The following is a 17,415-nucleotide window of genomic DNA, read 5'->3' as shown; positions in this document are numbered from 1 at the left end:
TGCCGGTAAGTTGCAGAGAGAGTGTGTACATTGAGTATTTCAAAATGTAGTGTTTATTTAGTTAGTAAGCTGTGTGGTGCAGTGTTGATTTGAGTCATCTTGTAATTGTAGTACCCCTCCTGAAGAAGCCAGCGGGTGAAACCTAGGTTGGGGGGTCGGTATTGTGAATAAACGGAGGAGCCCGGAGCAGTTATGTGTACCATCTACACCATTCAAAGTTAAGTTGTTGTGAAATTTATGGTTTTATTTTTTGTTATTTAGTCTTTGTTTGGTGGAGGAGACTGTGAACAACTATGATGGTCTCCTTAACAGCTGCTCCGTGAACTTGTTTCACCGGACCTCAGCTGTGGGTCTGAGTGTTCACTTAACCACATCAGCTTTGTGTTGAAATTAGTGCTTGAAGTAAAACAAAGGTGATTAGTACAACAGTGATTTATAAGTATCACCTTGGATAAATATATTCCCTTGCTGTTTTTTGTCTATGTTTCTATAGCCATAAAGCTCTATGACCTCACAAAGCAAGTGTTAAAGAGCCTTAGCCTATAGGGAGAGGAGGAGATGGTGGATGCTGTGGATGGGCCATTTGGCTTTTATCTGCCGTCATGTTTCTCTGAGTCTGCACCAAATTCCTATCAAAGGTTCAGATTAGAGCTGGTATGTATGACTGGTCTCCCTCTTCCCAGGTTGCTGAATTTGTTTCTCTGAATTTTGGACTAACCTTTTTCTCTGGGTTTTTTTTGGTCTATTCTGTCTCTTTATTAGAACTTATTTTTGTTGCTGGCTTTTATTGTGAACAGTCATGTTGCTGTAAATGGTAGTATAAAAGATCAAGTACCTCAGATACTTTGGGATCTCAAAGTCCTTCCTTGAGGGCCGCAATCCAGTTGGGTTTCAAGGATTTCCCCAATGAATATGCATTGAAAGCGGTGCACGCACATGGATCTCATGCATATTCATTGGGGAAATCCTGAAAACTCGACTGGATTGCGCTTGTAACTGATGCTGTTTCCCCCCCCAGTTGTCTATACTACAATCTGCACCAGTAGGTAGAGAACAAGAAATATACACACTGTAAAAAAAACATCAGTGGACAAAAGTTTGGGAACATACAGAAGCATTAAAAAAGGTAAAGCTTGTTTAGACTGCACTTGTCTCTCCAGTGGCCCTATATTACCCAACATTTCAATTTGATCTATTGATTTTTCGATTCAATTCACTCTTCCTATCCAATTAGGCATTTTTTTTCAAACGACCTGGCGGGTTTATATTTGTAGCCTCTCCAACCCCATGCCGGTGCTGTGGTGTAAACAAAACTTTTCCTCTCTGTTAGACAGCAAGGGTGAGGTAGCACCTAACACCAGCTCTGGCAGGATACACATTTCAAATCTGACATATTGTAATCAAAAAACAGAAAATATAATTATTTTTTCTACCTTTTATTTATTTAAATCATGTTGGTCCCAGGCTCTGATTTCTGTTTGTCTTCTGTTAACTCACTCACCAGGGTCTCCTGTCCATTTGATGTTTCCTTCTTTCTCCATGCTCAACATTCATCTCTGTACCTTCCTTTCCACTGCCATATCCAATATTTATCTTTCTTTCCCACCGTCTACCATCTTTCTCTCACTCTCCCCCACCGCCTTGGGCCCTGGGTCAAACCTCCTTTCCTCCCCTCCATTTTCATGTGCAACTTTTCTCTCTCTCTCCCCATGCACCATGTTTCCCTGCCCTCCACCCATGTCCAACATTTCTCTGTCTTCTCCATGCATGTCTCTCTCCCCTCCACCATATGCAAGATCTCTCCTTCTCACTCCCTTCTACCTTTGTTGCATCTCTTCATCTCCTCCACCCCATGCTCAACAATTCTTCCTTTCTCCTCTCTCCCACCACGTGCAGTAGCTTTCCATCTCTCCCTCCAATCCCCTGTGCAGTAGTTTTCCATCCATCTCTCCCAACCCCCAGCAGCCTTCTATCCCTAGCCCCCTGTTCAGCACTTCCCGAATGACACCCCCCCCGACCCTCGTGAGACCTAAACTTTCGGGCCTCCTAAAGCAGCAGTGGTGAACAGGCTGCTCGTGGACTGCCTTGTCATCAGTGATGTGGCAGAGAGAAGACCCCAGCAGGGCAGGACAGGAGCAGCTTGTTCAGGAGGCCTGGAGGTATCGTCAGGACTCACTGAATTGGCGAGTCCAATTTTTACAGCAAACAAATTGATTCACCAAAATGAATTGGTGAATCGGGCAGCACTAAACAATAGAGGTCAGCTGTTAGTTTAAAATACAAGTAAATCTGCTCTCTAAAAATGGAAGCATGTTGAATCTGCTCTTCAGTGGCCTACGCTGGAACCTGTACATTTGGACTGCTCTGGCAGTAACAAGAGAGGACTTCATCCAAAGCTATTCAAACTCAAAGCCAAACATAATCAAAATGTGAACATATATATCAAGGCCTACCTCAGACAATTAAAAGTCAATTCTGCATTTTACACTTCTAGCTCAATGGCAATGTTAAGACACTGAAATATGCTGTAAGGGGTGGAGGGCTGGACATTACCTGGAGGTTTCCTCTTCTTCCTTAAGCATGAGGTGACGTATCTCTCCAGCTCCCGTAACGTAGAAGGTTTGAGCGTCTCAAAGTCTATTTCAATCTCGTCAGGGTTGGAATTTTTCAGCGAGGGCTCCCGAGACTGGATGATATGTACCACCCTTCCCAGCTTCTCGCCAGGCAGCTTGTTAATGTCCAGACTCAGCTGCCTTTTCTCCTCGTAAGACATGGGCTTGCATTTCTCCTCTTCCTCCGACTCATAGGTGGGAGGTGGCTTGCTGTTCTTCACTGCCACTGGCTCTTTCTTACTACTTGGAAAGAATTATACAAGGGTTAGAGGAAGAGTGAACAAGTTTTGGTAACAGAAGAAACACATTTTAAGGCTTGGTATGAAATGCGATTCTTTAGTGGGGTGGGAGAAAATTCAAATAGGGACTATGAGAAAAAAAGCATTGTTTCTGAAGACTAATACTGCTACTCACACAGACCTGCTTAAAAAATGTCCAAGCACACCTGGATCGACTGCCTGTATATTACAACTTATGAATTCCAAAGGGAAGCTCTCTTTGGTATGTTGCAAATACTATTGTTAGCATTAGCAGTAAATCTGAGACTGAGATCACAAACCCTGGCTTAGGAATGAGACTCTTTACTGTTATAGTTATGTGCAGAACCCATCTGGAGACAGTAATCCCAAAGAAAAAGTGGTCTACAGGAAAATCAGGGGCGGGAAACTGCATGGTGACACTAGGAAGTTCTTCTTCACTGAAAGGGTGGTTGATCGCTCAGGTCATTGAGGCCAGCAGCGTGCCAGATTTTAAGGCCAAATGGGATAGACATGTGGGATCTATTCGCAGAGATAGATAGGGAGGGGTCATTGGGGTGGGCAGACTGGATGGGCCGTGGCCCTTATCTGCCGTCTGTTTCTATGTTACAGTATATAAGATGTTGCAGAGAACTTGTCTGGAACCACCAAGCCAAATATCTTTCTTGATGTGTTCTAAGCTCTAGATACTATTAATAGGCAGGTTCTTAGGCAGTAAAGCAGCTCTGCCTCGAGTGAACATTGCCTGCACTTTGCTATCACTTTTGCTTAAATCTTGAAGCGTAAAGGCAGGGCATAACTCCACTCAGGCAGATTGCAAGAGGAAAAAAATAATTATATTTAAAGAAAAATAATTTAACATGGGAAGCATGAGGTTTATTTCACTCAAGCAGCAGAGGTAGAAGGGACAGGAGATGGGGACCCATGGCTGAGGATGGGGGGACTGATTAAGAGGTAGAACTTGGATTTAATTCATATAGGGAGATAGGATATGACATTTACAGGGCTGTGGAGTCAGAGTCTGAAACAATTTTGAGTAAAGTCAGAGTTGGAGTCGGTAACAGCTTTGAAAATTTAAGAAAAACAAAATTATAATATGTTAAATTTTATCATTTTTATTTATGTATCTCTCTCTCTTTGCCTTGGACCTAAAGTAGTTTAGATCCAGACCAAAATGAGTCAAAGCCTAATAGTAATAGGATTCAGAGTCCAAACTGGAGTCCGACAGTAGAAAAATAGAGGAGCTGAAGTTCAAAGTTTGGTGAACAAACTCCCCAACAATGGAAACTTGTTCATCCGACTCCAGGTGGTTCTGGGGAGAGTAATATATGGGAGGGAATTTATTTTAGACTCGATAAACAACCCAGGTTAAGGCAGTGAAGGGACTGATGAGGATTTCCCGACTAAGACTGATTCTGTAAAGTTTTCCTACAAAAGCAAGACAAGACCAAAGGCCACCGACCTGGAGTTGCTACTGTTGTTGCTGGTATTTTTCTTCGCCTTCTTAGGAGGTGGCTCCTTGGCTTTACTTTTCTTGGGCTCTTCCACCTCTTCCTTCTTTTTGTGCTTCTCTTTCTTTCGCTCCCTCTTGTCCTTCTCCTTTTTCTTTGGTTTGTTTTGCTGGGGCTGGGAGAGGGCAGCCAGCTGCTCGTGCACCGCTTTCAGCTGGGGGACAGAAAAGGTGACCAGGATGATACGGAAATTCCCTGCAGCTTCCACATGGCTGACATTCAGCCTCATCATGCTGACGGAGTCCATAAAACCCAATGATCCCTGGCTTTATTTCACTTCTTTACAATGATACAATCTCGGTGCCTATTCTTCAGTTCTTTCACTACCTCTACAGACTCCTTAGCTAAGAGGTGCCTTCTATCAAAGGGAAAACAAGAGAGCTGTAGATCCATGAGCAATTGCCGATTCTGCATCAGTGTAAAATAGCCAAAAGATGATTCATTTAAACTAACATTTTCCATGGCTTTGCTGGACCTGCTTATCAGACAATCTGGTGCCAGAAGCAGACAAGCAACCCTAGCTTCCCAACATTCCCGATCTTGGCAGAAACGTGTGGCACTCACCCATCTTGTCCTGATGAACCTTACCTGCTCTTGAAGCTCAGCTAGCCGCAGAGCTCGCTCTTCTTCTGAGTCGTCGGAGGAGCTGTCACTGTCGGAGGAGCTGTCACTGCTGCTGTCACTAGACGATGGAGGAGCCACCTTAGTGGGAGGTGGAAGTACTGGCGAGGGGGCAGGAACTACTGGTTCCTCTGGCTCATCTGGCATTTTAGCAAAACGCATTTCAAACACGTCCTGGGAGGGAAAGAGAAAGGGGGGTGGGGAAGAAAATAGGTTTCACACACTACCATAATACCCAGAGGAAGATGTACATTTACATGGGAAGCTAGACAATAAGCAGATGTTATACATATGAAAGCATTCAAGCAGCTGGAGCTAGGCCTGAGATTTGCAACACTGTCCTACAGGTTGTTTCACCTTTCTAAGGCTCAGGGTGTCTGGGATGAATACGCACGAGATTTCTGCATACATCTAGCCTAAGAATCAAGTTCATTTCAATATTTTTTAGATGCTTCTATGACTGGGCCAAACAAAACCAGGCTATTACTTTGCCCCCTCGAGGTGTAGCCAGCATGGGAGAGAGGCATGTCGTCACATTTCCCACCACAAAAAACACTTGCTGAAGGGAAAACTATCCCAAATCATTTACATGCAGAACAATTCATTACTTACCTGAAGACTTTTTTTTTTTGGGGGGGGGGGCTTTTTGGCTTGCCAGATTGGATCAGATGGTATAGTACCACCTACTGTGGTGAAACATGCAGCACTTTTTAGGCAGTCTTAACTCCCCTCACCCTTCAGCATGCTGTCAGTTCTCCCCAGCATCTTTATTACCCATTACAGACAATTTACTAAGTACTATGCTAATTTGGATTCAGAGTGAGTTGATCCAGTTTGGCGTGACGCAAGTCTAACTAGCCGGTGGTGCCTCATGAGAAGACTGTATCAGATGGGACCTACCACAGCAGCCCCCTTCCGAGCCCAGAGAAAACCCACCCAAGTCACATCTGTAGCTGCTCACACACCAGTAAGTGGATAGTTGCCCTGCACAGGGTAGGAAGTGGGGCTTCCTCCCTTCACTACTTGAGGCATAGTCGTACCCCTAATACAGAAAGCCTTTACAATATCAGGAATCTGTTGGTTACCTACCTTGTAAGCCTCCAAATCAATTCTCTAAAAGCCAAAGAAGTTGCTTCTGCTTCAGAAACTTCTTCTCGTCTTGGTTTTATAGAATAGGGAGGTTCCTCTGACAGCTTTCTCCATATCTGTCTTAATAGCAGATTATGGGCTTCCTCCAAGAACCTTTTGAAACCCAAAGACGCTAACTGCTGTTACCACATCCTCCAGCAAAAAGTTCCAGAGCTTAACTATTCATTGAGTGGAAATACATTTTCTCTCATTTATTTTAAAAGTATTACCATATAACTTCATGGAGTGTCCCCCTAGTCTTTGCACTTTTTTAAAAAGAGAGTACATTCACTGTGTTTACCCGTTCAACTTCACGCAGGATTTTATAGGCTTCTACCATATCCACCCCCCCCCCCCTCAGCGGTCTCTTCTCCAAGCTGAGCCCTAGCCTCTTAAGCGTTTCCTCATATGAGAGGAGTTCCATCTCCTTAATCATTTTGGTTGCTGAGGATAACACTTACAAGCTACATTACCTTTGCAGTTGAGCAAATATCCACCAAAAATATAACTTTCCATACAAAGTCGTGAGGATCAAGAATTCAGTAGCTCACGAAGGCTTTAAAACCAAGTATTTTAGGGTCCTGGATTAAAGGACTTTACTGTGCTTAGTCTAGATACTTTAGTAAAGGGAAACTGAACTACGTCTATTCTAAATGAATTTGCTCAAATGCTCTTTTCTAGGTTGTCAAAAACATTTCAAAACAAGCTTAACAAAAGATTATGGTCATCAAATACTTCTTTAATAGCACTAGAAATCAAATTTATTTCCCAATGTGGAAGTAAGATTTACTGTTAGAAGATGTTTCAACTTACAGATTATCATCCATGAGGTTACTGGAATTAAATGAGCTCTAGCCTTCAATAATTGTTGTTTAAGAGAGTGCAATCAAGTCCCACACTGGCAAATCATCAGTTTTGGAAACCATGATCTCCTTGGCCAAAATGGAGTCATGAATACCACAAGATGTGCCTAATTCCTGATTATTAACAGAGCATTTCTATGTAGCCACTCTAGCGTGCTCTGCTGAAATATAGTGTTTTCCTTATTGTCAATAAGAGGCGGCGGCCCAAAAGGCAAACAAGATGCTAGGAATTATTAGAAAAGGGATGATAAATAAGACTACGATTATTATTATGTCTCTGTATTGCTCCATGGTGCAACCTCACCTTGAGTATTGTGTTCAATTTGGTCGCCCTATTTAAAAAAAAAAAAAGACATAGCGGAATTAGAAAAGGTTCAAAGAAGAACGACTAAGATAAAGGGGATGCAGCTCCTCTCGTATGAGGAAAGACTAAAGAGGTAGGGCTCTTTAGCTTGGAAAAGAGACAGCCGAGGAGAAATATGATTGAGATCTATAAAATCCTGAGTGATATAGAACGGGTAAAAGAGAATTGATTTTTTACTCCCTCAAAAATCAGAAAGACTAAGGAGCACTCAAAGTTACAGTGAAATACTTTTAAAATCACTCCGACGAGGGTTTCTGCCAGATACTTGTGACCTGGAATGGCTACTGTGGAAACAGGATAATGGGCTAGATGGACCACTCGTCTGACCCAGTATGGCAATTGTATTTTTATGATGGTTTTCTCGGGTTCCATGTGGAGCTGCAGAGAGCACAGTGGCAAAGTTGATGAGTTAATCAACAGAGTTTTGCAGTCTCCGGCATCTCACACTGTATAGTCCATTTTGCTTGACTAGACACATGACTTTCACCTACCTATTCAAATTGACCATAATGTTTTTTTGTGGTGAACTTAACGGCTGCCTTATGCCCTGTCCTCACTCCCACAATACAGAAGCACAAAATATAAAGGCAGATAAAGATTAAGGCTCATCATATTTGCCCACTTAATTACCAGAGGTCAGATCACCCTACCTCTATATTCATGCCCAAAGAATGGCATGTTGGCTTGTCTTCAGACTTGGTCAAATGTGCCATCAGCTTACGCCAACTTCCTACTTACTTCCAGTTCAGAAAGGTGCTGACAACACATCTATTCTCCTTTCTGCTCTCAGCTATCCTAATGCACTCCCTGGTAATTTCTCAACTTGACTATTGCAACTCATTGCTTTAAGGAATAAATCAGAAAGAATTAAGACTGCAGATCATCCAAAATACAGCTATCAAACTGGTATATAAAGCAAAAATAATTGATCATGTAACACCTCTTCTAATACAGAATCACTACTCACATTTAAACCAAAGATCTTACATTCTCCAGGATTCATGGACAGGTTAATAATTCCATACTGCTCTTCTAGAACATTCCGATCTAGCAACCAACATCTCCTGAATGTTCCCTCCCTATGTCACCTATTCTATGACACCACCAGCTCTTTGGAATTCACTATCACTTCTATTGACAAATTTAAACCAAATCTAAAAACATTTTTATTTAAAGATGCCTTCGATTTGTAACTCGCCAATCAGTAAAGAACAATATCGCAGGAAGAACACATCCCTCCCAATGTATTTACCTCTATTTCTCCATCCTATTACAGATTGCATTTCACCCCCCCCTTCCCATGTGTCAAAACGTTTTTATTCTTGTTAATGTCCAAGTCATGTCTCTCTATTGATTTTAATATTTTATACTGTACCTCCTTTTGTTCACCGCTTAGACAATTTTATTTTAAGCGGTATATGTAGGCATTTCCGGAAACTGAATTTCATCCAAAACACGGCAGTGAGACTAATCTTTAACCTGAAAAAAATTTGATCACACGACTCCATTCTACCAAAAACTACATTGGCTTCCTGTCGAGGGAAGAGTTCTCTTCAGATTTGGATGCCTTGTCTACAAAGCCCTACATGGCCTATTGCCTAACTGCTCAATTCTTGTTCTTGTTGCCAAACCGCTCCACACGTTCCCGATTATTTTTTACCTACCCTTCAGTCAAAGGCTGTACTCAAAGAAGACTCGTTAACTGACTCTTATCATACCAAGTCGGTTCCTGGGATTCTGAACTGGGCCAAATGGTTAGAATATCATCATATAGGCACTTTAGAAAGCTTGTAATCCCTTCAAAGCAGCATACTGATGTGAAACGATTGTTAACTTGTTGATGCCAATATTCTATCTATTGTAGCTCACTGACAATGGTTAGCCCATCTCTTTTGTAAACCGCATAGAACCGAAGGGCTTTTGCAGTATATAAATAAAAAATCATGTTAAATTTTAAATAAACTTGTAAGACATTTACACCCTGTATCTTTTCTAATATTCTGTAAGCCGCAATGATTCCTAGCTGATACAATCAATATGGTATGGTATGGTATCAGAAAAATGGCTGATGCTCAGGTCCAGATCAGCACATGAGCTCTGCTCTCAGACCTTGAGAAACCTGTAGTGGCTCTTATGTAAGCAGAAGCTCCTAACTAACCATGTGTATTACTCATTCGTCTTCTCTTTCCTAGATACAGCATGAACATTAATATAGGAGTCAAGAAAAAACACTGGGTACCAATAGCCAGGCCTACACACTTCTCCCGCTCCTGACTTTCCTCTAAATCCTTACATTGTCTAGAGGGGCTTTCTGCATTTCCTTAGCCTTTTCGTTTGGCCAAATTAATCCTCTGACCATATCTACACCATCTGCTCTGCAGAAGTTGACATGCTGCTTAATGTATTTGAAAATGTTGAGTGTACTTGGAGCTTGAAAAAGGAAGGAGAATATTAATCTAGAACTTCTGAGGCCAAGAGACACCAGGCCATCTGTCAGGCCCACTTGACAAAGGTCTCTCACATGCAAGTACAGCAATACAAAAAAACAACCCAACAACTTGTACTCTAACTATAGCAAGTTAAATGTATATTATGTATGTTAACCTGTAACCCGTTCTGAGCTCTTTGGGGAGGACAGGATAGAAAATCTGTAGAAGGGAACCATCTAGGTCACAGCCATGTCCTCCTTTGAACTAGCAAATGGAGAGCAAGAGCCCTCAGCTGGAACAACTTTCTACCTTGTGAAGCCAGGAGTTCCACCGTCTGTTTTAAGTCTCTTGTCTGGATTAAGCTCTTTTGACCATGGAATCATTCTTTTTAGGAGGTTCTTTTGACTCAGTTTATTAGAGCCATCCGTTTAGTCATCACACCCCTGACTCACTGAAGTGACTGATCTATTAACATCCATTCTTTTCCAGATTTTGCCTATAAAAAAATCAGATCGTTTCAGCAGGGACACCACCCCCAAAAGAGGAAATAGATCCATGATTTTTCTGCCTGGACTGCCTTGGAATGAAAGAAGACTGTAAAGGTCCAGCGACTTAACACCCAGAGATCTTGGCAGGGACTCAACCTACAACAGAAAGCAGGAACACAATGCCCACAGGGCAAAGATTATAGACTTGGTTACTTGTATTTCCTTAAATTTCTAGAAGACCTAGAAAGGAAATATGTTTATATTAAATCTTGCTTAGTCATGACGTTTGAATTGAGCCATATGGGAAATCACACACTGCCTATCTGACCCTCCTGGGAGATGAGCCAAGATGTACCTTGGCGCCAAGTTGGAATTCTGATGTGAAATCCTGCACTTCCCCATCCCCACCAGGAAAGTATGCAAGCTCTTACGTAAATTCCTAAAAGTGCTGCTAGTCTCACCTCAGCAAGTAATGCCATACGAGTCTGGGGGTGAGAAATGCCACCACGTATAATTTTTAAAAACCCCAAAAAACATTAACAAATTTGAGAATAGAGACCCCCCCCCCTGTTCTGTTTTCACTGAATCGGTCCATTTTCAATTCTTTGCATCGAGTGCACAATTTAGGTAGGACGCGAAACGGGGGGTACATCAGCAACAATTTGATTGGTGGATTTTTTGGTGGGCTCTGACGAGAACATGTCTGTACCTTTTTGAAATATTCCATAATAGAGACTGTACAGCTCTTTTAATGATAAAATCTTCAGTTGCAAGATGTATCGCTGGCTATACAATTCACACACTAAATTCTAAGTGACATCACAAGTCCTACCCCATTATTTTATAGCAAAGCTCCAAGGTTTGCACTATGCATGTACTAATACGTTTTTATAGACGATTTTTAGTTGCACCTATCTACTTTAGATTCAGAAGGCAGGTGGTTATTCACAGACTGTACAATGGACCTGAAGACTATTGACCCACTCCCATCTCCACCACAGGAACAGCAGAATGCGTGCTTCACCTGGAGTTTCCGTGCCATTGCTACCACCTCATGGTCCGGTGGGTTGTACTTGTAACAATTTGAAAACATCAACCGGATGTCTGCCGCAAACTCCTGGGCCTCCCGGTACTCGTGATTCTCCAGCTTAGCCTGGAAGGGAGAAGCGGGAGCATGCCATCAGCAGAAGGGAAAGATGTGGTACATCCACAGCAGCTGTAGTGGCAGAACATTTGTATAGAGGCCGGGATTTCCCATAGAACACAACACCAGTACATAAGGGTTATTAGTCTAATTAGGACACCTAAAAATGCATATCTCATCTCATTTTCTGGCTATGTAGATAGATGGCACCCGTACACTCTCCTGCAGTTCCTGGTAATACCAAAAGAAACCCTCTTTACAAAGGTTTCTGTAATGCATGTGGGGTTGATTTACAAAGCTTTTTCCACGTGTAAAGCCTGTTACATTCCTTGGGTCAGAGCTGCAATAGTTACTTGCATCCTAGAGGGTACAAGAACAAATTTACACCTTCTTCGTCTAGCAGGTATAAATTTCTGCCTGAGAATGTGGGTGCTAATGGGATGTCCTAAGAGACACCTTTTTCTTACTTTTGACATAGATAGTCTTAAGAAAGATTATCCCCAAAAGAGAACTCTGTGAAATCATAGGCAGGTCCTAGCATGAGATATAATACATGACGCCCTTGAGGTATATGTACATTTATTTCTCATCACTGAATTTCCACCTCTGCTTAAAATGAATGTTATTCCCTCTTTGTCATAACCCAAATGGATAAAGGTTTAAATCAGCACAGATTTAAAGCCTAGGAGCAGCAGTGTCAAACAGCAAGCCATCAACTATAGCCTACACAAAACTCAGTCAGGGTGAGGCTGGGAACAAAAATATGCAGAACAGAGGTGGCAGGCTGGAGAGGAGCTAGCTGCATCCCAATCTCTCTGTCCCAGCTTAAACCCTGGATGTAACCATCACATGTATCAATGGACTGGAGAGAAGGCAAGACCTAACCTTCACAGCTGCACAAGTTTCACACTTTCAAAGTTAATAACTATTTCTCTCTCTGTGGTATAAAGAGTCCAATAGGCATATGTATTTTACTACTGTCACAAACTCCAAGCCACCCAATTTTACAAAAATGCAACAATAAGATGCTGTGTGTGATGCTCACGTCTTACAAGAAAAGAAGAGAAACTTCGGAAGGCCCTTAACACTTGCTAACAAAATACTAGTACATACTTTACAGTGCGAAATTCTTTTAGTACGACACAGGCTTGTTAAAATTATGGTACCTTAAAAGGTGAAAGGCTGGGAATCTTGAGACACTGATAAAACACTTTGTTCAGCACTGGATCAGGACCCAGCCTGTCAAAATGAGGGGGGCGCAGCCAAACCTGATTGCCCATAAGAGCCACCTAGTGGGCTGAGGGAACAGGAAACCTCATGGGTGAATAGTTTCAAAATTAACTCCAGCTGCTGGAAAAGAGAAATACAGACTAGGACGTCACCTGGATCAAATCCAATTAGAAGCAAGCAAGCACCTCTTTAATTTTAAGCTATGGCATAAGTGGACGAGGAGAAAGAACAGTCACAGTTTTCTAAGTAATTAAATACACAAGTACCTACATTACCAGCACAGAGTGCAACAAGGAGTTGAATAGCATCGCAGGCTTTATCCCGACTATCTCAAGAAGCCATTGAATGTTTGAGTGTTTGGAATGCCATTGGTAGATGACTACACCAAAGTGTACGTGTTTAGCTATTAGCGATGTTGAATTTCTGTTGTTTTCCACAATAAAGTACTGCTAGATTTTTTGCATAAGATGTCTTATTATTTCATGACAGCAGAATGTTGGGGTTCTAAGGAATTCGACCCCACTTGTTATAATAAGCGTATTGGAGACCCTGAAGTGTTATTTCTATACTGATTTATTGTTCTTTTTCAATAAAACAGACTGGAGTGTGAAAACATAAAAGCTATAGCTAAATCATCAAGAATTTTGTTCCATTAAGTAAAAATAATAGAAACTTTTAAGAGAAACGGAGCTTTATGTAATCAGTGCCTTTGAGGGACCCCAGGATGGGCTTTAAATTCTATTTTTTTTAATTTTCTGATCAAGCATAATCAAATTCATGGGAAAAACTTCAATTTTCCCATTTTTACCAACTTAAGTTTTTTCTGGACAACCATAATGTAATTCATTTGATGTTCCCTTTACCTCTGTTTTTGTTTTAACAGCTATGATATAAAGTAAAATTGATAGCCATGATCTATTATAGCTTTGAAGTTCTCAATCGCAGCATATTAAAAAAATGAAATAAAAATATTTTTGCTCAAAAGGTTCTGGAGAGAGCAGAAGATAAAACAGAGTGGAGAAGTTTCACAAGTAGTGTGTATGTATATACACAGAAATATAGAGGGGGAAACTTATAGACAGTCTAAAATAGTAACATTTCAATAGCTTGAAATAGTACATAACATTTTATATACAAGTTTGTGAAACCCCTTAATTGGTCTGTATTTTAGCACAATTTATGCCCCATTGAAAAAACACATACAAAAAAGGATTTCTTTTGAGATTCAACAGTATGTACAAAAAATGTTTGCCATTTGTAGAACTGGTGGCAGCTCCTTGAGCAGCAATGACACTTAATATTTGCTGTAACTGTGGATCAGATTCTCCTGTCCCCTTGAGGAAATGTTCCAACTCCTGGCTTTTAAAGGCTTGCAGGAACAGCTCTTTCTTTTTTCTATATTTCAATAAAGTTTACATCGGGACAGTTGTCAATTTAGTTGAATATTTAAGGTTATTGCCTTGCCACATTAATTCACTTGCAAGCCATCTTTACAGTCCCCTCCAGAATTTACTGACTCATCAATGATGGGAAACCATCTAGATAAGGGGTGTCAAATGTCGGTCCTCGAGGGCCGCAATCCAGTCGGATTTTCAGGATTTCTCCAATGAATATGCATGAGATCTATTAGCATACAATGAAAGCAGTGCATGCAAATAGATCTCATGCATGTTCATTGAGGAAATCCTGAAAACCCGATTGGATTGCGGCCCTCAAGGACCGACATTTGACTCCCCTGATCTAGATATTAAAGGATCTCTATACTACTTCTACTACCAAGTTTGATAGGCAGCGCCTGGCTTTCGCCAGATAAAATGCTGGCTGTGATTAAAGTTCTATTTTGACTTGTCTCTCCAGAGAAAAACCACAAGACTAATGGAATAATGGTATCAGATGCTCTTTGACAAAGCTAAGAGGGCAGAAATGTTTTACTAAAACTTCCTAGTCATCCTCTCATTTTCCTGATCGGCGATGCAGGAATCATTGCATTAGCCACCGTGAGAAACTGCAGAGTTCAATGTTACTTTAGCATTCTTTGTGTCTTCACAACTGGTTTTTCCAGTTAGCTCTTGGGTGTGAGATTGGCAGGATGACCACTCGGGACAACTTTTTTTTTTACTTGTAGACTGGATGGAACCTCAAATGTTTAAAAAAGTCTCATAATTGATGAACACGGAACTACTTTTTTTCATAATGCCTCTGAAATTTCTTTTGATCATGGTCTGACCAAACTTAAAACATTTTGGAGGTTTATATAAGGACAAGATGCCCACTCTACAAATTCATTCATGTAGGTTTTTAGCCAATTATTTAAAGCACCAAATTTTAAATTAGCCATTACACTAAAGTAGTTTAAAAAAAAAAATCACTTACTACTTCACACACTGATTTTGAAAGAGTCTTGTTTGAAAACATGGAATTCTCTACTGCATATCTTTCTCATTGCCTAAAAGGCTACCATGGTAAGATGACGTTATTTTCATTATACTTGGAACTCACTTCTTCAGAATGATTTGTCCTCACTTGAAACCGAAAGCCACATTGGTCAATGACCTTATCATTTTACGAGTACACACATCACTAGCAAGCATTCCGGGCTGAGTCTTCAGGTTTTTCTATAGGTAAAGAAGCTACTGTTCCAATATGAGGTCTTACAAAATCAAGAGCTAAATTCTTCACAGACTAATGCTTCTGAAATGCACTCTTTAGTTTACTTATCTATTCCCCCCCCCCCTTTGTGCTTAACCTCATATAAGGAAAGGCTTAGGAGGTTAAGGCTTTTCAGCTTGGAGGAGAGATGAGGGATGAAGTTATATGGTAATACTTTTAAAACCAAAAAGGAGAAATCACTCTTTTCTACACTGTATAGTTAAGCTCTGGAAGTTGCCTCTGGAGGATGTGGTAAAAAGAGATTATGTACTTACCCTGGTAAGCTCTTTTCCAGTAGATAGGTGAAACATTCTAGACAATATGGTTATTTCCCCAGACTCTACAGAAGGAATCCACTCCAAATTTTTCACTCTGCCTCTGTAGTACTTCACTGATCAGTTTAGCTCCCTCTGCAGTCAGTACCCAAGCACCGAGAGGCACCCGCATATGTGACGTAGAGGCACCTGTTATAACAGGCTAAACAAAGTGTTCTGCTGAAAAGAATGAAACAGTACCATTAACCGCCAACACAGGCTCCAAAGCAGTGTAGCACAACTCCCCAACAAAAGGAACATATATTAAAATTCTTTCCGGCCCACAAAGGCTGAGTGGCCTCCAAGAAGTAGAATGAAGAAGCATAAACACAGGGCGAGGAGTCTAGAGTCTCATCTATCTACTGGAAAAGAGCTTACCAGGGTAAGTACATAATCTTTTTCTAGTGCAATAGGTGAGACATTCTAGACAATAGAGACATACAAAAGCAGTCACCCCAAATAGCTAGGGTGTGCAAATAGCTAGGGTGTGCTGGCTGTGCCAGCCCTTAAGACCTTAGGATTTTTCAGGAGGGGAACATGCAGAAACTCGGAAAACCCCACTTTTTAAACTTTCCCCGACATCTCTCACAAGCTGTCAGCTCCTTGTACTGTGACCCGATACACTGGATTCTACTCAGAAGCTGTATAAGAATTCACTGGCACAATGCTGGAAATGCTCTCACAAAGCTGATCTTCGGGCTGCTGGTCAGACTCCACTGTCTGACTATGCCTCCACCCCAGTGGACCACCAGATGCGCACCAGGACAGGCAGAGGCGCGAAAATGCGGCCGGCACGCTGCGGAACACTGCTGAGCCCCCTAAGCGTGCCTTCCAGTCTGCGCTTGACCCCTGCTTAACAGAAGGTGAGACTACTTCAGGGACGGCCCTGAGCACCTAGGAAAACTATGCAGACTGGCTAACAGGTACCCAAAAGGGATCGGTCTGTCAGCTACAGACCGAAGTCAGTGAATTCTCAAGCAGGCAGAGCTCCAAATTTGCTTCAAATGCAAAAATACCTGTAAAGGGAACAAAACTATATCAAATTTAAAACAATAAAAATGGGGAGAGCAGAACACACACAGCTGCAGACGTGCATGCAGAAGGAAAGACTGTAGAGGGCGCTAAACTGATCAGTGAAATACTAGAGAGGCAGAGTGAAAAATCTGGAGTGGATTCCTTCTGCAGAGTATGCGATTATAAGGATATAACCCTATTGTCTAGAATGTCTCACCTATTGTACTGGAAGAGCAGTTAGCTTATTTAGGTTTCAAAAAAACAAAACTCCAAAAAAGATTTGGGTACGTTTCTGGGTGTTAAGTCAATAAATGATTAAGGTAGACCCAAGGAAAGTCATCGCTTATCCCTGGGAATCATTGCAAGAAATCTCAATACTCTTTGGGATTTTGCCAGGTACTTGTGACCTGGATTAGCTACTCTTGGAAGCGGGATCCTGAGCTCTTCATTCTGCTATATCTGTGTTAGTCTAAAGGTAATCCATAGAAATAATATAGAAACAAAGGATATAAGGTGATGCCTTTTTTTACTGGTGTAACTTCAAAAGTAACCCTTCCTCAGATCAGAAAAGCTGTATCTTTGAAAAGTGGTAAAAGCCAAAATTGCATACAGTACTTCAGATGAGGTTGGATCACAAAGTGATGCGGAAGCATGATAATATTGGGGGGGGGGGAGTTTATTCCTTTCCAAGTAAGTTCTACCATTGGTTATTGGCCACTACCACACATTGAGCAGGATATTTTAGTATCCTGTTCATGATACCTCATTTTACAAATTTCTAGCCTGCATTA

The 17,415-nt window shown here is 41.4% G+C and overlaps 1 protein-coding gene across 12 annotated transcripts in view; it reads right to left on the bottom strand.

Annotated features, from left to right (window-relative positions):
• The window catches only part of BRD4 (bromodomain containing 4), a 180,788-nt gene that overhangs the window by 39,517 nt on the left and 123,856 nt on the right, over positions 1-17,415 (bottom strand). For 8 of the 12 annotated variants that reach the window (XM_033925117.1, XM_033925120.1, XM_033925118.1 and 5 more), the window contains 4 exons: positions 11,298-11,426; positions 4,969-5,175; positions 4,332-4,534; positions 2,554-2,855 (listed from right to left, as the gene is read on the bottom strand). In XM_033925117.1, coding sequence (XP_033781008.1) covers positions 2,554-2,855; positions 4,332-4,534; positions 4,969-5,175; positions 11,298-11,426 — 841 coding nt within the window. The remainder of the gene's footprint in view (positions 1-2,553; positions 2,856-4,331; positions 4,535-4,968; positions 5,176-11,297; positions 11,427-17,415) is intronic. The other 4 variants (XM_033925116.1, XM_033925127.1, XM_033925125.1 and 1 more) reach the window with 2 other exon arrangements.

The sequence above is a fragment of the Geotrypetes seraphini genome, chromosome 16 (genome assembly GCF_902459505.1).
Source record: "Geotrypetes seraphini chromosome 16, aGeoSer1.1, whole genome shotgun sequence".
NCBI lineage: Eukaryota > Metazoa > Chordata > Amphibia > Gymnophiona > Dermophiidae > Geotrypetes > Geotrypetes seraphini.
Note: the sequence above shows the minus strand (reverse complement) of the source record. Positions and strands in the feature narration are given on the sequence as shown.